General features: G+C 37.4%; 1 protein-coding gene across 13 annotated transcripts in view; it reads right to left on the bottom strand.

Moving 5' to 3' along the window:
- AP1AR (adaptor related protein complex 1 associated regulatory protein) overlaps positions 1 to 20,138 on the bottom strand; it is a 38,904-nt gene extending 18,766 nt beyond the window's left edge. For 6 of the 13 annotated variants that reach the window (XM_086407074.1, XM_086407078.1, XM_086407083.1 and 3 more), the window contains exons 1-5: positions 19,733 to 20,138; positions 7,919 to 7,967; positions 6,364 to 6,390; positions 3,768 to 3,793; positions 1,071 to 1,167 (exon numbers count right to left, since the gene is read on the bottom strand). In XM_086407074.1, coding sequence (XP_086263200.1) covers positions 1,071 to 1,167; positions 3,768 to 3,793; positions 6,364 to 6,390; positions 7,919 to 7,967; positions 19,733 to 19,815 — 282 coding nt within the window. In that variant the 5' untranslated portion in view covers positions 19,816 to 20,138. Of the gene's footprint in view, positions 1 to 1,070; positions 1,168 to 3,767; positions 3,794 to 6,363; positions 6,391 to 7,918; positions 7,968 to 19,303; positions 19,643 to 19,732 lie in introns of those variants that run through there. The other 7 variants (XM_086407085.1, XM_086407076.1, XM_086407082.1 and 4 more) reach the window with 4 other exon arrangements.
- Between the last annotated feature and the right edge of the window lie 1,248 nt (positions 20,139 to 21,386).

Below are 21,386 nucleotides of genomic sequence, written 5' to 3'. Positions count from 1 at the left end.
GCTCTACAAAGCATAATAGAATTGAAATTTTTGTGATCTATTTCAATTTCTCTTTTTACAAAGTATTTCAAATAGTATCAAACATGTTACAGAATTCTTAGAAGTTGAGTTATAAAGTAGAGCATCTTGTTTGCATAAATACAAGACTGTTTCTTTCTTTAGAATATGCGGTGATCTTCATTCTCAACAATCATTCCAATGCCTATCACCCTACTTAGTTTATTGTTTGGGCCCTTGTTAGTTCAAGGTCTTCAAAACTAAGGTCAATCATATCATTGTCTACCAAAGTGAAGTAAGCTTTCACAAAGTTCATGTCATATTAATACATGTGTCCTGAATTTTATTACTATCATTAAAAAATTAATCCCAAATTTAAGTTCCTGCCATTCATAGTAGCATACAAACTGCTTTAGTGATAATCTGTTGCAAGTCAAATCAAATTTAAAAATCAAATTCCAACACAATATTTTTCTTTAGCCTAATATTAGCATCTATTGTGTAGCTTAACACTGTTGAAATCATTAATTGCAAATAATTTAGTATTAAACAGGTACTAAACAGACTATTTTTAAATGTATAATGGAATATGACTAATTCCATTTAGTTTAATGAATAGCAAAACTAATTATAGGCCATTTCTGTAAATATACTAAAATAGAACATTTATGATTGTTAGAAGTACTTGGTTCACTTATTAAGAGTAATTAAGTCCAAGACTAACAGAAAGATTTAAAAAAATGAACCATTTATTGTGAAACACAATCATTGTTTAATGTTAGTTTTAAACACGAAGGTTCAGGTATTTTACCACAGGGCCTAATTGTGAGTTCAGAAGATCATTTTCAGAAGGATGTATTCTCTTCACTTACTGGCAGCATATGATTGCTGATAAACCAAACTGAGCCAAATTATTATAGGTTGGAATAATTTTTAACTTTTAAATAATTTTCATCTGCGTATATCTAAATTTAGGTCCAATGACTATTCATATGCAATATATTATTTAATAACACCTTTCTCCTATAAACAGAGACATGATAAAATATATTAAGCAACATAAGACTAATTACCTCTTTTTGGATTTTCATATCAAGATCTTTCTGTTTTTCAACAATGGAATCATAATGCTTCTCTCTCAGGTCAACAATTTCTTCCTCAGTAAGAGGCCTACACAGAAAAAGAGAAAGAAAGTAAAAAAAAAAAAAAAAAAGTGCTGATAAGTTCAAGTTTAAATAAAACACTCACAAAATCAGTGAAATTCTGAAATTTTACTGTCAAAATGTGTTAAAGCAATTCAATGCTGATTTCAACTCTTAAGAGTTAAAAAAAAGAAATCATACATTCTAATACTTTTTTTAATGTACTAATTTGGTACGTAAGTTGAAGATGACATACTATCAAGAGTATTTTTTAGCACTACAATCAACTTTAAAGAAACGTGGACTCCATGTGCTTTTACTTTGGCTCTGGTTCTTTTTGACCATATCCCAAGATGTGCATCGTAAAATACAAACCTCAGTACACTATACTCTTGATATCAGCCCTCATGTCATTCTGGAATTCTTAACTCTCTTACCCACTGCCCTCCTATTTATCCTGCTCAATCCCCCTGGCCACCTCAGGCCCTTGATCCTTCCCTTTTCTCTCTTGTTTATCTATCCTGATCATCTTCTGGCTTCACTTCACTTACAACCAACATGGATCCCATGGCAAATCTGAAGTACTTTCTTACCCACACATTCACCTTCTTGCATAACCTTCTTTGTGCCTTATTCACCCAGATTACTCATTCTCTGACTCTAGATCATTTCCAAGATTAGCTCTTCCTGCCGAGAGCTGCTAGAAAAAATCAAACATACACCTGGGCCTCTGCCCCCAGCAATAACCCTTTACTTATACGCGGCCAACTTCCTCGCATATACTATTCTAATTACTTCAAAATCTTCACATACACGCTCTTTAAGTTCCTCATGAAAACTCTTCTCTTAGAAGTCAATTGCACCCCACTATGAGACATGAGGAAACATGTCTCCAACCATCAAATCCCTCAATTTCTTGCCAGTGCTCCTCTTACCTCGGTCTATCCTCCCTTCTCTCCTCTCTTTCCTCTACACAAGTCGCATTCTTAGTTTGTTCAGGGTCACCCAGCCTGCTTATACTTGATTCATTAGTCACTGGTGCTACTCCTATCCCAGCCCCACTCCAGAGAATTCTGTGGGGTGCTGCACCATCAATTAGCACTTCTCTTCTTAAGTCTACTCTTCCTATCTGTTTTCACCTCTCTTCCTTGTGAAGACGGGAAGAAAGGAAAGAAGAAAGAAGGAAAAACTTTCAATTGATCTATACCTATCTCTGGCTTCCCTGGTGGCTCAGAGGTTAAAGCGTCTGCCTGGAATGTGGGAGACCTGGGTTCGATCCCTGGGTCGGGAAGATCCCCTGGAGAAGGAAATGGCAACCCACTCCAATATTCTTGCCTGGAGAATCCCATGGAGGGAGGGGCCTGGTAGGCTACAGTCCATGGGGTCGCAAAGAGTCGGACACGACCGAGCGACTTTCACTCACTCACATACCTATCTCTAACTACTGCTCCCTCTCTTTCCCATTTCAGCCAAAACGTCTGAAATTAAGTTTGATTGATAACACATCTGGCAGTTACTATATGTCAGGTTCTCTTTTATGTGCTTTACATATACTAATGTTAACTCTTGCAACAACCCTATAAGGTAGGTAAGATAAGGGAAATGAGACAAAGACAGATTATGTCAAAGTAAGTCATATAGTTCATGGCAAAGCTAGAATCTGAACCCAAGTAGTCTAGCTCCTTGCTCTTAACTACTGTGTTTCTCTTACCTTCTATGTTCTTACTTCCCATTCTCTCATCAAAAAATGGCAGTCTGCTTTCATTACTAGGTAATCAATGGCTTCTATGTTGCCAAATATAATAGACAGTTTTAAGTCCTTATACTATTACTTCCATGTTCCGTGGCAATGCTGGCCATTCCCTCCCCTCCATCTGTCTGTCAGTCTGTCTCTACCTCCTTCCTGGCTTTCTATGCTCTCCTGATGGCTTTTGCCCACTGCTCCTTGATTGTCTTCTGAATCCTCTTCTAGTGTCTGTCTATTCAATCCTCAAACTGCTAAACCAATGTTCTCTCTCCATGATCCAACCACCCCACCTGCTCATCTTCTCCAACCTTCAGTCAGTTCAGTTCAGTTGCTCAGTCATGTCCAACTCTTTGCGACCCCATGAATCGCAGCACGCCAGGCCTTAGGTCTTGAAAATTATCATGGTTTTAACCAGCGCTGTATATAGTAATGTCTCCTCCTACATTTGTTCCTCTAGCCCTAACTTCTGCTGGGCTTTTTTTTTTTTTTTTTTAGTGTTTTGAGGTATTATTTATACAAAGTGAAAAACATGATTAGTAAAACAAGTTTCAGAATGTCATTAAGGAAGGAAAAGGGGTATAAAGTTTAAAAAAATTCAAAGAAATGTACTTATCGATATTAATATAGTTTTTTAAACTAAAATATACATAAAAACTTAGGTTCAATAAGAAAGCACTTAAGCACATTAAAATCTTTAATGTTTAAAACAATCTTTTGAAATGTTATTATTTATCTCAATCTTATAGAAAGAAATAACCAAGGTCCTGAAATGTAAACTGTTCAATGCCTCAAAGCAAGCAGATGACACAGCCTGGATTTTTAGAAGCTTATTATAGTTTACACAGAAGTAGTTTGTTTAAAAAAAAAACAAAACGCCTTACCTATGACTGCTTCCTGGGCTTTCTCCCTGTACAAGAATTAATTAAACAATTACACAAATTTTACTAGCTGAATTCTATTTAAGGCAAGCCAATAAAATTTTTATTTAGTCGAAATATTTTCTGCTTATCTATCTTTAACAGATTTCATTACTAAATAAAAAGCTTTAACATTTTACTATTTCTCAAAGGCAGAATTTACTTTAATATCTATCTTAATTAAAAAGCAACCAATTGCTGAGCATTTCCCAATTTTTTAATAACAAATATTTACTATATATCAAATGAACTTCTGGGTTCAAGATGGTACTAGACAGATACTCTCTATGCTCTGATCGTTCACAACTGATCTTCATTATTCGCAGATTCCAAAACTGCAAATTCACCAATGAGCTAAAATTTATTTGTAACATCAAAACCAATACTCGCTGCACTCTTGTGGTCGTTCATGAGCATGACCAGAGCAGCAGCAATCCAAGCTGCCTGATGTGCACATCCCCAGCTCAAGCAGAAGGCGACGCTCTGCCTCCCTGCGTCAGCACTTGCTGGGTGCCCTCTTTGCAGCCTACACAGTGCCACTTTTTTGTGCTTTTTTTGGTTGCTGATTTTGCTGTTTAAAATGACCCCCATGTGTAGTGCTAAAGTGCTATCTATTGTTCCTAATCACACGAGAAGTTATGATATAGTTTATGGAGAAAATATATGTGTTTGATAAGCTACATTCAGGCATAAATTATTAAGTGCTGTGCATAGTCAGTTCAAAGTTAATGAATCAATAGTATACATTAAAAATAAGATGTCAAACAGAAACACAAAACAAGGTTATACGTTGTTCAGCTGATAAAAAGGTGATCAGAAGCTTGCAGGAAGATGATGCTGTATTTTCCCTAGGAGTAGTGTTCTGGTATTCACTAATTGAGCATTCATGACAACTTTATAGAACATAATTACCACGGATTTATGCATTTCTTACATATCTGAGCTATTCACTTCCCACAACTAAAATATATGACTAAGTAACTGCAGAAAGAAAATTCCAAATGGTCACATCAACTTAGGAAAAAGCACTACAAAGCAGGACATGACATTCAATTAAACCAAACACTATGACATGAGAGAGGAACAGACTGGTCAGCAGACAAACTCAAACCAACAAAACGTGCCTTAGGAAAACACAAGGAATCACATTCTTTTTTAAAAAAATGTAATAAAATGTGAGGATGAATTGTATTGAAGGTTAAGAGAACTCTTACATTTAGTACTTGTCAGAAACTTTAAAAATACCATGGTAAGTGTTTGTTTAAAAAAATACACAAAATTAAAGTTACTTCTGAAAAGGGAAAGAAACTAGATTCTATGAAACATTAAAACTATTTGGGAGAAATTTTACTGGGAAAACAAAAGGTTAAAAGAGTTTCTCAAATATGTTCTATCAGATGATAATAAATATGTATTACTATTTTAAAAATGGATTTATACCCAAATTAATTTGGGAAATGCTAAATTGGACAAGTTGAAATAATTTTAACAGTTCTTTAGCAATTTCTTTAAGAGTTCTTCTCAGAACCTTTAAAATGCTAATTTATACTGAGACTAGTATCGTGTACACACTATGGGAAATGCTGGGCTAAAGAATAATTTAAATTTGATGTAATATATTTTCCTCTTTCCTCAGAAAACAAAAATGATAAAGAAAGACAAAACCCGCAATGCTCTTCTATATGCATTCACTTTAGAGATGTGAGAAGCTCAAGGAAGGTTAAGCAATTTGCACAAACTCATATAATTAGTAAAGATGGAAATTAACACACAAACTAAAACTCTATAACTATACCAGTGCCTAAGAAACATATACCACATTGCACTAATTCTAAAACGTACTTTTTTTTTCCATTTTAACATTTCTGTACTTGGTATACATCTTAAAATTGATTTTTAGATGAGGTGAAATGTAAAAATAAACAAAAAGAAAACTGATAAAAAGAATGGCTAAAGTCAGAAAGTGATTGTAAAACAAACATATATAAATTCTACCCTCAGAAATTTGTGAAAACTATGGAGCTGGTGATGGACAGGGAGGCCTGGCGTGCTGCGATTCATGGAGTCGCAAAGAGTTGGACACGACTGAGCGACTGATCTGATCTGATCTGATGGGTCAAAGAATGGTTTACTCTGGATCATTGAGGAATTTAACCTACTTAGTGGCAAAATGTTAGAAATATCTTTTCTTAAAGTTCCTCAAGTTCTACAGAATATTGTAAAAACCTGTTTTAAATATATGTATATATAAACACATATATAAATGATAGATGAAACTATATATATTATATACATATGTGATATTTTACAGAGGCTCTATATACATATGTAATACATAGGCTGTGTTACATATGTTTCATCATAGAAAATTCTGAATAATTTGCTAATATAAATTAGTAAGAGAAGGAAATAAGGGACTAAAAAGTAAAACTAAGAACTAAAATGTTAAAAATTCTAAAAGAAAAGATAACATAATGAAAATGTTAAAAAATAACTGTCAGAAGTAGTGAGATGCTCTATGAGAACAAATTGGATTATCTACTACTGTGAAAATACTTACTTCATCACTTTCTACTAGATTCTCAAACTGAAACAACAAGAAAGAAAGTGTTAGGATGAATATTTGTGTAAGGTACATGTCTCACAAAAAATTTTAAGTTATTTTTTCATTTCAAAAATAATATACCTTTATTTTATAAGATAAAATATAAGTAATGTATCTCTTTATACACCATTTCATTTGATTTATTAAACAAGATAGCCAAGACAAGAATACATCATTTATGACTTTTATTAAAAAGAATGGAAAATTACAGCAATTTTCTACATAAATCAGAAACTTATACACCAAAACTTTCATCTGAACTAGGTGAATTATCTATTTCATGGATCTTTTAAGTCCACACTGCTAGAATTTCCTAATTCACCTGAGTTCAGAAAGAATTATTTAATATTGTAAGTCCCTCAAGAAATAGAACTAAAAGATATTCAAGAATTTCTCTTATGTTTTTATTTATTCATCCATTCATTCATATAATGATTCACTGAAAATCAAGATGGTAGTTGCTATTTCTAAATACAGTGTCTTTCTAGAGATACAAATGTAAAAACTTTGATCATAATGTGATGAATGCTATCATGTCAAAAGACCAAATGAAAGTCATCACGTTAAATTATATTATGAAAATATTTATACTTTAAATAGAAATAATATGATATGTGACTACTTGAAAGAAAAGAAAATGTATTTAACTGTTAATATTTTTTTTGTTGTTTAAAGATCAGGAAACAGTGAATTCAAAATGTTTATAAACTACAAGAATCTAAAGTGAGGACTTTAAAGTGTTCAGCATTATTACTTTGAACTTATATTTTGTGCCAGTTTTTAATTTATTAAAAACAAACAAACAAACCTAATTCCTGGTTCACATGTTTCTTTATTTTATATAAAAGGCAGTTGTAGATTGGGTATAAGTTCTGCCACATATAAGTGTTGTAATGTAGTCCAATTTCTTCTCCTGTCTAAGCCTCTGATTCTCACCCATAAAGCAAGGTGACATCCACCTGTTCCACAGAATTGTAGCAAGAATGTGCAATGACACTGATAAACTATATGGTGAAGCCTGGGGCATAGTAGGGTCTGAGCAAATGGCGGATTCTGTCATTATGTTTTACAGAACAAAGAATAATCAACTCAGTGACTCTTTTTGTAGAGTTGCTTCAAATCAACTTGCTGCTTTGATTCTGTCACACCTCTACTAGGACAGGCCAATGATGTCTAGACTCATAGCCTACTAAGCCACTGTAACTGATACAAGAGTACCCTCAACCTCAGTTGTGCAGGGCAGAAAAGACAAAAACAAAACACAAAAACACTCTCTCTTAAGCAATTCTGTTAGAAGAACAGGACCTTAGTCTTCTGCAAACTTATTTTCCCCATTTACACTTCCCCCACCACTCCAATTCTTTCCTTCTTCACCAGCATGGATAATACTGAAATATCAATAGTCCATACTAAATTTAGGTCCACATCCTTCCCCCTTAATTAAAAAAAAAAAGTCCCTCTTGCCCTTCTCAAGGTACTTTTATCCAATCAGATTTACAACACTACTTACCTCTATAGTTAAGTGCTCACCTCTTGAGCATGTTCTAAAATACTTGGATCTGGGAAGAAAAACAGAATAACAACTTTAAAAATTACAATTAATGCTAAAACTGAGTTACTGTAGTTTATAATATAATAAAAATTATTTCCTCAAAAGCAACTTTAAATTCGCCAATATACAGCATCTTATATTTACAAAAAGGAAACATCGAACTTACAAAAGAATACAGATAGTCCCGATTTTTAAACGCAGTTGAAGTGTTTAGTCAACTCATAATTTTCTATTGGTCCTAACAGTTACAAAACTTGTAATCGTAAGTTAATTTATATATATTTATTACATAGAATACAATTAAATTTAAAATTTTATCTCATTATTTTTACTGTATCAAGAAAAATATCTTGTTAAAACACTGGTGTGTTAAATAATCTATAAGAGCATGTTCCCAATTTTGTTAAAGAAAATGTATAAACATATAAGATTCCACAAAACAACAAAAATCTAAAAAGATATATGCCATTTTGCTGAGTGGTTATCTCTAGATGGTGGGATCACATGCATGCATGCATGCCAAGTTGCTCCAGTCGTGTCTCTCTGTGGCCCCATGGACTGTAGCCCACCAGGCTCCTCTGTTCATGGGATTCTCCAGCCAAGAATACTGGAGTGGGTTGCCAGGCCCTCCTGCAAGGGATCTTCCTGACCCAGGGATCGAACCCATGTCTCTTACATCTCTTGCACTGGCAGGCAGGTTCTTTACCACCAGTGCCATGTGGAAAGCCCCGGTGGGATCATATATGTTTATACAAAGCCATGCCTGCAAAAATTAGAGGAAGAAAATGAAAAAACAATATACTTCATATATACATCAACCAAATAATCCATTAAATTAACTGTTCCAACTAGGGCCAAATATTGACTTTAATTTTAATTTCTCCTCACAATGTATACATATGTCAAATCACCATGATGCATACTTTATATGTCTTACAATTATGTCAATTATATCTGAATAAAGCTGAAATTTAAACATTCTAATCATTTTTTTCTGCTTCTACTAGTGAAACTCACATGCTGTCAAATAAGTGTCTCCTATGTAATACCTGCTCCAAAGATATGACCACATTCCATTAACTGTATGTCTTCTAACTATTACAGTATACAAGTTGGTACAGGTCAGAGTCCCTCAAAGTCCTTTACTACTGCAAGTGCCTGAAATTTTAAAACTTTCACTTATAATGTGGATCCTGTTATTGTTGCCTAAACTGGTGGCAGAGAACACCCGCCATCCTCCCATGGGGATCCAAACTCACACTGTGGGTTCCTGGTGTGTCAGGATTCTGTAACAGAAAGCACCCCTTTGGGAGATGGAAAAATCCAGGAGTTAGGACAGATCAGAATACTTTTTATTATGTGTATATGTGTGCAGAGATGGCAGACAGGTTTAGTAAAAGAGAATGGTATACTACCATGACTAAATGTTTATTATCATAAAGAATAAAAAATAATTTTTCCTGTACAATCTTTATTTGCTAACAGATGCAAAGCAGTTTTATTGCCCATTAAGAGATCATCAATAAAAACCAAAACATTTGGTATTATCATCATAATAATATTATTACCATAATAATAATCACATTATCATAATAATTCATGAAACATATGCAACGTAAATAAAGTACCCTAATATTCCAGGCATCTAGTGCTCCCATTCGTCTATCTTTCCCATTTCTCAAATAAAAACAGAAGTGAGTTGAGTTTTCCAGTACCACTGGTGTTCTGGTATTATGATTTATGTTTAAAGTGCTATATGCTCTCCCTCAGCAATCATCACTCTCTTCGTTTAATGAAGAATTTGTCTCTGACTATATGGGGAATTAAAACACCATTTTCCTTCAAGTTAAGAGAAAACGTGGGTCCTCATAAGAATTTGCTCCTGCAAGTGTCAGGAACCATGTGAATCATAGAGAAATGAGTGGGGATAAAGGCACAGAGAAAGAGGGGATGTATGAATAATTATGCAATTAAAATTTGAGCCTAAACAGTTTGCACTAGAGTGGTGTCATTGAGAGAAATGAATAGATTAAAGAAATATTTAGAAGATAAAAATCATCTAGTGAGGGAGATGGAATGGAAAATGCAAGATGATGAGAAGTGTCATAATCTCAATGGGAATGTAACAGAAAAGAAGCAAGCGTCAGGAATGGAGGTGCAAGAGAAAAAATAAATGTGGTAAATCCAAGACCCAAAACTTAAATGCCAGAGGGGGAAAAGGAAAAAGGACAAAGTGGTGTAAAAAACTGCAAAAGCCCTCTAGAATCACAGTATCGCATAAAATAAAGCTGAGCTCTGAAATAATTGGTTAAAGTCACATCACATGTGCATCATGAATTTAGTCATAAGCCCTGGAGGGAAGGGGAAGATGACAAATAAAATGGGGAACAATCCACCATTGTATTCAAGAGCATGTATATTCAGGTGCACTAATAATGAGCTGCTGAAACAGATTCCAAAAGCAATAATTTAAAACAAAAGCCTGTGTTCCCTCTTTTTAAATACAGTCTGCTGCTGCTGCTGCTGAGTCGCTTCAGTCATGTCCAACTCTGTGCGACCCCATACAGCAGCCCTGCAGGCTCCCCCGTCCCTGGGATTCTCCAGGCAAGGACACTGGAGTGGGTTGCCATTTCCTTCTCCAATGCATGAAAGTGAAAAGTGAAAGTGAAGTCGCTCATTCGTGTCCTACTCTTAGCGACCCCATTGACTGCAGCCCACCAGGCTCCTCCGTCCATGGGATTTTCCAGGCAAGAGTACTGGAGTGGGGTGCCATCGCCTTCTCCTTTAAATACAGTCTAGAACTCTCCAAAGCAATCCTTGCACATTTCTTTACACACAATCATCATGTCCCTGAGAGCTTTCTCTAAGTAATGTTAAGTTTCTGTATAACCATTCTACTGTTGCTAAAGATATGAAAGTTGACTCAAGTATGTAAAGGATATTAAAGAGGTAGAAAAGATAGGCTATCCCACTCCAAATGATCATGGCAAGTAAAAGAACTTGTAAGAGTCTGAAAGTAAAGGGGTACAAAAACGATGATTCTTGTATGTATATCTATTTATCAGTGTTATCAAGGCAGATATCAAGACAATCATTTATTTAGGACAAAATCAGTCTCATCAAGAACTGAATGAAAATACAGTTCTTTATGCTTCTACATGTTATTTTGCAAAGCAGGCAAATACTCTTTTATATCAAAGTGACTTAAGTAAAAGATAACTTAAAAATTCTCATAAATCCTACATTCTTATAGTTCCTTTTCTTCATATTCTACTGTATAATATCTGTTAAAATAATAGTCTTTCATCTTCTGTTTGACATTATAAATAATTAATGAAGAATCATGGTAAATTTGTTCCACAGTCTATTAAAAATTAAAAGCTCCCCAGGACTCTTCTTTTCTGGACAGAGGATTGGAAAGGTTAGAGATAGAAGCCCTGGCAAAAGCTATTACATTGATGACGATGGACAAATCATTTTTCAAGTAGTATCAAATACATCAATGCAGGTTTAACCATTCAAATCTCAAGGGATAATCCATCAACAGATTTTCCAGGTAGGAACAGCATCAACATAGGTGGTAATAATAAAGTAATAATATTTACTGTTAAATAAGTCTCTCGCTAATGAAGGCAAATTTAGGAAGAATGGATGTTCAAAAAACTTCTTGTGTTCCTTGGAAGAGAAGAGGCAAATCTTCCTGCTAAACTTTTGAAGACAGAAAACACGGATTAAAAAAAAAAGCCACTGTCCTTTAAGAGAAGCCTGACTTAGAAGAAACCAATAACCAGAAGGGACCTTAGAGGTCTTTCATTTCTTTCTCACTCATCTTCTGCAGTCTATGAGCAGCATCTGAAATTGTCAACAACCTTCTTTTAAAAACTGTTGCTGCTTAATGTGTCCATGATTTTGAACCTTCTAATTCTTACTTCCCTCGATGAATGACAGACATAGCTATGTATTTATATTTAAAACATAAAAATGAGTAAAAATTGACCCACGATTCAGGAGCTTTACAGTCTAATGGGACAGACACATAGGTGAACTAGCATGGTGGTCGTTAATTCACCTGTGTGTCTGTCCCATTAGACTGGAATCCAGATTGCCAGAAGTATCAATAACCTCAGATATGCAGAGGACACCACCCTTATGGCAGAAAGTGAAGAGGAACTAAAAAGCCTCTTGAGGAAAGTGAAAGAGGAGAGTGAAAAAGTTGGCTTAAAGCTCAACATTCAGAAAATGAAGATCATGGCATCTGGTCCCATCACTTCATGGGAAATAGAGGGGGAAACAGTGGAAACAGCATCAGACTTTATTTTTTGGGCTCCAAGATCACTGCAGATGGTGACTGCAGCCATGAAATTAAAAGACGCTTACTCCTTGGAAGAAGAGTTATAACCAAACTAGATAGCATATTAAAAAGCAGAGACATTACTTTGCCAACAAAGGTCCGTCTAATCAAGGCTATGGTTTTTCCAGTGGTCATATATGGATGTGAGAGTTGGACTGTGAAGAAAGCTGAGCACCGAAGAATTGATGCTTTTTAACTGTGGTGTTGGAGAAGACTCTTGAGAGTCCCTTGGACTGCGAGGAGATCCAACCAGTCCATTCTGAAGGAGATCAGCCCTGGGATTTCTTTGGAAGGAATGATGCTAAAGCTGAAACTCCAGTACTTTGGCCACCTCATGCCAAGAGTTGACTCATTGAAAAAGACTCTGATGCTGGGAGGGATTGGGGGCGGGAGGAGAAGGGGACGACAGAGGATGAGATGGCTCCATGGCATCACCAACTTGATGGACGTGAGTCTGAGTGAACTCCGGGAGTTGGTGATGGACAGGGAGGCCTGGCGTGCTGTGATTCATGGGGTCGCAAAGAGTCGGACATGACTGAACAACTGAAGTGAAGTGAAGTGATGCTCTGAAAGGGCTATGTTCTCAATAGGAGCATCAAAAATCAGCTGAAGAGGAAGGAATCAGCCAGGCCCCCAGTAGTGGAAAGAAATGTTTAGGGAGCAGCAGTAGCTACCAAAAGCGAAGGGGAATGAAAAGATCAAGACTGTATACATTAATTCTGTCAACAAGTATTTACTAAACATCTACATACTAAGCATATAACCTGGAGTTGGGTAGTCAATGGTAAGCAAAGTAAGCATGAACGTGTTCCTTTACACAGAGAGCAGAAAACGAACATTAATCAAATAAGCACACTATTGCAGGTAAAACTATAGTCTGAGGAAGTGCTGACAGGATAAGGAAGATGGTTCCATTATGGTGAGAACTTATTCTCAGAGTGTGGGAAACAGATTGGGAAGATTCCCATGAGAAATAATCCTTGAAATGTCAACTAAAAGATGAGTAAGTAGGATTTATCTAAGTAAATAGGGAAGAAATTGATTCAAGGAAGAGTGTGACAAAATGAGGCAAAAACAAACAAAAAAGGCAAGGAATAGGTAATGTGAGGTCTTGAAAGCTACACTGAAGATTTCAGTCTTTATCCTGGAAGTATGGTAAACCACTGAAGAAAATGGTAGGGGACATTCAGAAGGTATAATCTACAAAATGTGACAACTTGGACTTGGAGGATGAGTGAAAGGGAGGACTTCAATATGCTTCTCAGACTCATGGCTTTGGTAATTGTATATCGTTTTGCCATTCACAAAGTAGGGCACAAAGTAGTAAAAATACTTGGGGTTTTAAAAAAAAATGAGGAAAAAAAAGGAGTAAAGAACTGTGAGAAGGAAAGAAAGGTGAGCTCAACTTTACAAAATGAATTTGAGGTTATGTTTGATACCCAAGGGGAAATACTCAGTAGGCAATTAAGATACTCAGGGCTCAGACTGAGATGACTGAGCTCATTAGTATGTAGGTAGTAGGTGAAACCATGTGCTTTCCTGCCATCAGCCAGGAAAAGTATATTATGGAAGGCAAACACATTAAGGAAGAACAGAGGGAGATTCAGAACAGAGCCTTGGGGAGTCCTCAAGGTACAATACAGAATGTCCAAGAAATTCTTACTCATTTCAGACTACCATGGTTTTCCTTCCTAACTTCTGAAATTTCAAGAGAAACGTCTTACGCTTATATATTTCTCAAAGCTGACAAATATGCAGAAAACCAAACTGAATCTCTCAATAATGACTACTGATTACTATATTTTAGTAATACACATTATTGTAAAATATTTAAAAATTCTCATTGGTACTCTATATGGTCTCTAAAAAGAAAGTCCACACAAAACTGGTGGGATATATGTTTCACTGTGTAATGTTTTTCCAAAGTTAGGGGATAGCTTGAAAAATAAAAAAGAAGAATACATGCTGTTTCCTAGATCTTACAAGTTCACAAGTAATATTCATTTGACAAACATGAGATACTAAAAATGAAGAAAGATAAAACACAGTCCCTGACCCAGAAGAGCTCTCAGCCCATACCACCATGTATACCAGGAGGCACAGACCACAGTCTACAGGCCAAGTATGGCCCAATGCCTGTTTCTGTTAATAAAGTTTTAATGGAACACAGTCACCTTCATTTATTTACATATTATCTACGGCTGCTTTTGTGCTAAAATGGCAATGGTGAATAGCTGCAACAGAGGTGTTATGGCCTGCAAAGCCTAAAATGTGTATTAGTTGGCCCTTTACAGAAAAAGTTTGCAATCCCTAATACACAGTAGACTTAAGTCTGTAGGAAATACTATTTCCTCAGGGAGATAATATTGTTTCAGGGGTTTAGAGCAGGTTTCATAGGGAAGGTAACGTTGAAGGATAAGTAAAAGCTCACCAAGAACAGGAAAAGAAGAAAAATATCACATACAGAAAGGCACAAGAAGAGAGAACACTGCATGTTAGGAAAATAGAAACAGGCAGAGTCCATTTGGTATACAGGGTACTTGGCATACGCCAAGCGAAAGAACGGTAGAGAATCCTTTCACTGACTTCCCCTGCCTATGCTGCCCTGTTCATGTCAACAAGGAATAAAACCTACAATTTTAATGCTGTACTCTAAGGGAACTATAAATAGAAAATGTAATTAGGCTGGTAAAATAGATGAAGGTTATCTTGTCAGGTGTCTGAACTTCATCCTACTCTGAATTGGAAGGTTATCATTTATCATAAAAAGTTAAAATACTAAGGTTTATGAATGAGTTAAAGTTTTCTGAGATTAGAATAGTCAATGTTTTCCTTTTAATGTTATTTTGATTTGTATTCTGACAGGACTTTCTGAATGAGAGAACAAAGAGTGAGATCACACTCTTTACCCAAATGCAGACCTGCATATAATCCTACATATTCAGATGGACATTATGTTGTATGTTTGAATGCCATGCAACTAATCATCTGTCACAGAAGGGAAAAAAGGCTGGGCAACTTAGCTGTAGGAAATAGTTTGCAGATGGAAATTGTTAAGTATGGGTTTTAGAAAGTTTAAGTCCACTGACAGGAAAGGAAGATGGCCCAAAGCACAGAGATACAACAGGGAGAGCAGTCTAGAGGTCACTGAGCAGGTGATTTGAAAGACAAAGTTTAAGGAAGAAGCACAGAGGAAGGACACAGGTTCAGTATATATTAAGAACACACTGACTAGCAACTTAGAGTGGTGTGTGCAGGCTCAATCGGGCCCGATCCTTTGCAACCCCATGCACTGTAGCCCGCCAGGCTCCTCTGTCCATGGACTTTTCCAGGCAAGAATACTGGAGTGGGTTGCCATTTCCTACTCCAAGGGATCTTCCCAACCCAGGGATTGAACCTGAATCTCCTGCAGTACAGGTGGATTCTTCACCCCTCTCCCGCTAGAGGACCACAAAGTTTGTAGCATAGAGACTGTGAATGGGAGCTGTTAAGGGAGTCCCTAATCCCTGATTAGGGGATACATGAAGCAGAAGAAGAAATCTAGGGGGAAAGAAAATGCATGATTTCAGACATTTAATGGTACACAGCTATTAGATTCTTTAGATAATGCACGATGTAATGCACGATAATCCAGTGCACGATGCTGGATGCTTGGGGCTGGTGTGCTGGGACGGCCCAGGGGGATGGTATGGGGAGGGGGGAGGGAGGAGGGTTCAAAGAAAAAAAAAAAAAAAAGAAATTAACTCCAGATCCGCCCCCCCCCCCAAAAAAAAAGAAATCTAGGGGGAAAGAAAATGCATGATTTCAGACATTTAATGGTACACAGCTATTAGATTCTTTAGATAAGCTGATATGAGGAGCCTTGGTACAGCCAAGTGTATCTGTTAAGTAGACAATGAAAACACAGTGCTGAACTGCTGAAAAGAACCCTGTTCAGAAGACGTGAGATCTGGAAGTGTTGGTGGCTGAAAACCACAGGAGTGGTCGAAATTAAGGGAACTAAATAAAGAAAAGACAAAGAAAAATTCCATATTTAATAGGCAGATAGAGTAAATACAGCCAGAACAGGGAAACAAAAAGATAAAAGCAATGTTGCAGAGGAGTAAGTGCATAGTTTCAAGAAAAGGAAGACAGCCTATCACACAAAATAAAGAGCCAAGTTTTTGAAATGCATAAGATCTTCCAGTGACAACATATAATATAATGCACTGAGATATGGCAATTAAATGTTTATAATGCTTATATGTTTAACAAAATTTTATAATGTTTAATATAAAGCCATATGATATTGGTGGTTAAGGATAAATGCTCTCAATTCAGAAGGACCTGGGCTGCAACCCCAGCTCTGCTATCCTGGGCAAGTTAAACTTCCTAACCTTTAATTCTCAATCTATCATGTCTCTAACAGTACTCACCTTCCTCACAGGATTGTGGTGAGGAATAAATGAGATAATGCAAAATACTTAAGAACAGTGCCTGGAACACAGGAAGTAATCAAATGTTGGCAGTTATTATTAAAATCATTTTTACCAGGAAAAAAAAAAAAAAACAGAAAATCATTGTGAACTATCATCTGAAGGCAACTTTGCTGCTGGAGCCAAAAAGGCCAACACACATTAAATATCAAGGGGGATATAAAACATGACCATTTCTTTTTATAGTACATCTTAGCTGGAACTACTATGTGGAATTATATGGTAAGATAAAAATGGGAATTAAAATACAACACAACAAAATATATTGGATCTTCAGTTTGAGAAAGAAAAATCTAAGATGCTAAGTGTCTATGCACCAGATTTCTCCTATCACTCAAGAAAAAAGAACTGACCAGCAGATGGAGCCCTCTAGACTATATGGGTAAGACAAAACTCCCTATAGTGAAAAAGGATGACTGATTAGGATGTCTAAATGTTATCCCTTAAAGATATTTAAAACATATTTAACTTTTGTTTTAACCACCAAATAACTTTACTAGTATCAAGATTTCTGACATAACACTGATATTTATATTCTGACTAGTCGACATATTCTAGAACATAAAATACCAGAATTCTCTAAAATTTTACAAATTAAAAAATAGGTAATTCTGGTTTTGCACCTGGATAGTGAAAAATGAGTGATCTGACTCTGAGATACTTGTGGGAAACCTGTAAGGCTCAAAAACCAGGCCCTGGATTATAACGTATCCTTGTGATGCCCAGCTTAAAGTGGCCTAAAAAAGCCCAGGATTCTTCATCTACAGTCATCACATTGACAAATAGAAATCAAGTTTCTGTGATTGCTCCTCAACTTTTTTGTCCTTGGATGAACAGTTACCTATCTAGACCTATACCTGAAAGAAAATCAGAATACCAGGTGATTTAAAAAAAAAGCAACTACTAAAATGAGAGGTAAAGTTTAACCTTATTTGTAAACAAAAACAAACTATATTCACCTATCTCTGCATGTTTATCAGAAGCTCCTAAAATAAAGTTAAAATGAATAACAACAATAAGTTAATTGAAGATTCAAGTAGTGGACTGTCCAAAGCTACATTTAAGGATTAAAACAGAAGGATGGATAGCATCATTATATTGTTTTAGATGACAGTGTCTACAACCCACAGACTCTCATTGCCTCAACAGAACTTGTTTGTTCAAGTTTGGCCCACAACCAAATGAGGGATCCCACAGATCCCACTATTAAGATTTTATGGCACATCTACAGACAATTAGCACTGACAATGATTCACTGATTTTTCCCTTATCTTCCCTAAGCTGCCAAGTTCATGTGCTCAGGGAGTAAAACCTGTAATTTTAATGCTATACTCTAAGGAAAACATTTTTAGTTTGTAAAATCACAGGAAAGAGCAAAAAGCCCAAATCCCAAAGACACCAAATAATGTACTCTGAAGTGAAACATGCTGTTTACTTCATTTGGGCATAAGAGCCTATTTTTAATTATCCTACAATACATATAACAATACATATAAACATAAATAAAAACAATAACAAGGTCAAGGATTCTGTGACATCTAGTCCTAAGGCAAGCCTATCAAAGCAGCTTGACTAAATGAGAGCATCCACAAATAAAAATTAGAAGTAACTTAGATGACTTCCGTTGAGAAGATAAACAGCTGCATGCTTCCCTGTAACAGTAATAGCCCTTAACTTAGGGAAATCAAAATACAAAACTAGGCCCTAAGTCTTTAAATCCTTACTTTTTCATTCAAGGGACACAGTGTAAAGCCCTAGCTACTCGGAATCAGAGAGGTGACGAAATGCCTGATGAACCAACGAGTAAAATAAAAAAACAAAACAAAACAAAACAAAAAACCAATGAGTAACTCATATTAGATCTACATCACCAAAAGACCCAAATGATAAATCATTTGGCTTCAATGTATGCTGAACCTCTTATTACCTAATGATGTTGGTTAAATGGGACAGATCCTGCAAACTTGGCAATCTATTTCAGAAAGTGCAAAATTAATGTCATTTCTTACATACAGTGGTGTGCTTCAGATTTTCAATTCTAAGTTTGAATTCCTGGGAAATATTAGACAACAACAAAGTCAATTTCAAAGGCATTTAAGTTTTTCAATATCTTATGAAATAAACACAGAAAAATGGCATAATTATGAAATTCTATTATTCTATGGATGGTGTCAGTAGAAAAATCTATGCATATCCCAGATTTAATCAAGAGCACTTCAGAAGGACTGCGATTTCCCTGGTGTCACAGAATTTGTGGTTAGCAATCGGGGCATGGCATTCCTCTCGAAATTCCAAAAAGTTAATATTAAAGAGTTACACACTGTCCCTCTTGTTACTAGTATTACGAATCTGAATGCCCTCAGGAAACCTAGCAAATCGTAAATACCGAAGAATTAATTGCTCAATGTCTGGAACTTAATTTTACTCCAACATCCAAATGATTTCTACTAAAAAACTAAAACAAAAACAAAAACAAAACCCCTCTTAGAGACATCAACTTTTAAGCAGATTCTTCACCTGCTCCGTCAGTGCCAAAGAGAGAATCGAATACACAGCTACTACCACCTTCGGTAATAAACCCAAGTTCAACGCAGGGTGTGCTCAGGCTGCCGTGGATCCTCCTGCTCTACCGCCCTTTCTTGGGAAGGTGCCCCGAGCTTCCCAGACACATTGCCTCCCGTGACTCTTTCCCCACGTGACAGCGCGCCCAGCGGGAATCTCGCTTGGAGGCGGCAGAAGCGACACCCCGCCCGCTTTTCAGCTCTTCCCCTGGAAGGCCCCTCCAGACCAGGGCCCCACTACGACCACCCACTCGACGTCTGTGCAGCCGCAGGGTCGCTGGCCTCCCAGCTTCCTCTAAGCCAACGGGGGACTGACTGGGGTTCCCCGCCCGGGGCCGAATAGGAGGAGCCAGCGGGCGCCGGGCCCCTCCTCCCGGGGGCTTACCCTCCGCCGCCTCCTACACGCTGCAGCCGCCCAGCTTCCTTGCGGAGGAGTCCGAAGCACTGCGTCCAGCAGCAGTTCCCCATCGCATGCCGTCCAGGCGCTGCCGCTCCTCCTCTTCCCACTCAAAGCCCAAACCCAGGCCCGGCAGCCGCATCCGCGCGGCACGAGCCGAATGGGGGCTCGGGGGCCGAGGGCTGGCCGGCCGGAGCTCGGCGGCCTGAGAGGCGAGGGCGATGGAAGGAACAAAGACAGCGATTACTCTTGCGGCCGCAGAGTCGCCGCCGCGCAAGGGAGGAGGGCCGGGCAGGGTCTGGACTCCCTCGCAGTCCGCATGGCCCCTCGGTCGCCTCAGCCCCCCAGCCCAGTTCGAGTGACCGCCTCCTGCCACCAAAGGAGGGCAGTCCCCGCCCTCCGGCGCGCCCGGGCCGGCGCCTCGCCACCGACGCCGCCACACCCCCGGCCTCTCCCGGGCCCCAATAGGCCGTTCCCTCGGCCGCCCCGCCTCCTGCGGCGACTGTCCCTGACGTCACTTCCGCCAACACCGGCGTGTGCCGGGGAGTTCTTGAGTGTGTTTTTGTTCTGTTGGACCTTGACCTGACTAGGAAATCTTTACACCTTGCAGTTCCCCGCCTCTGGTCCCAAGAGTCTCCGGTGTCGTAGGATCAAGGCTCAGTTTCCGAACTTTGTACCAAAGCCTTGTGAGCCTCCAGGTCAAGAGGCATCAGGTGTGAAGGGGGCACTTCTCTGGGAGGTCTGTGCTTAGGTTTTGTGTTTATTACACCCTAAGTGGCAAATAGTCAGGGAACTGATTGTGGTTGTTTTGAAGCATCAAGAATTTTTTATCTTTAGTCTCCAGTTTGCGTTTCAGTCTCCATACTGTGAGCATTGTACGGAAGTTTATAAACAGTACCCTACTAGCTTTGCTTTGTTTAAAATCAAATCTTCAAATAATTTCGGAGATCTAGAGGAAATAAATTATAGGCCCAAGACAATTCAGGGACACCAGACTTACCAGTGCAAGCGTATTTTCCAGAACAGTAGTAGATGGGAAGAGATAGCTACTCTGATGCGACTTGGTTTCCCCCACTGTCCTCAAGTGTTGCTTTACAAATAGGTTTTTGTCTGTTGTTGACCTTAAAACCGGTGTAAGGCGTGGCTTAGTAAACACATGGTCTAGTAGATAGGATGCTAACTAACCAGAAGTATCCATTTTTAGACTGTCTTAATTTAACCTAGGAAAATTGTTACATTAAAGAAATTATTATTAATGAAAACATGTTCTTTGACCTATTCATTTTCTTGCTTCCTGAGTTCTAGACCAACCTGGGTTTCAATCTTAACCCTGCTACATAACTCATTTTGACCCTATTTTGGTCTTAGTCATTTTTTGTAATCAAGTGTATAGGGATATATTTGGCCCAATAATTTGCTATCAGTGAATGTTGGTGGAATGACTTAATAACTTCCTGAATAATGACTATTTTCTTTCCCTCTTTCACCCCTGAAATCAAGTAAATGTGTTTGTGAAACAGTCTTTAAAAATTAACTCTAATTGTTTAAAGAAACTGTAATTTCTATTCCAATGGAATTTCCACTCCATGGAGTACTACTCAGCAATGAAAAGAAACATATTATTAATACACACACTGGAGAA

The sequence above is a fragment of the Bos grunniens genome, chromosome 6 (assembly GCF_055505025.1).
Source record: "Bos grunniens cultivar Pamir isolate PY7600 chromosome 6, Bosgru_T2T1.0, whole genome shotgun sequence".
Taxonomy (NCBI): domain Eukaryota; kingdom Metazoa; phylum Chordata; class Mammalia; order Artiodactyla; family Bovidae; genus Bos; species Bos grunniens.
The sequence above is the reverse complement of the archived record's forward strand: the minus strand, read 5'-3'. Positions and strand labels throughout refer to the sequence as shown.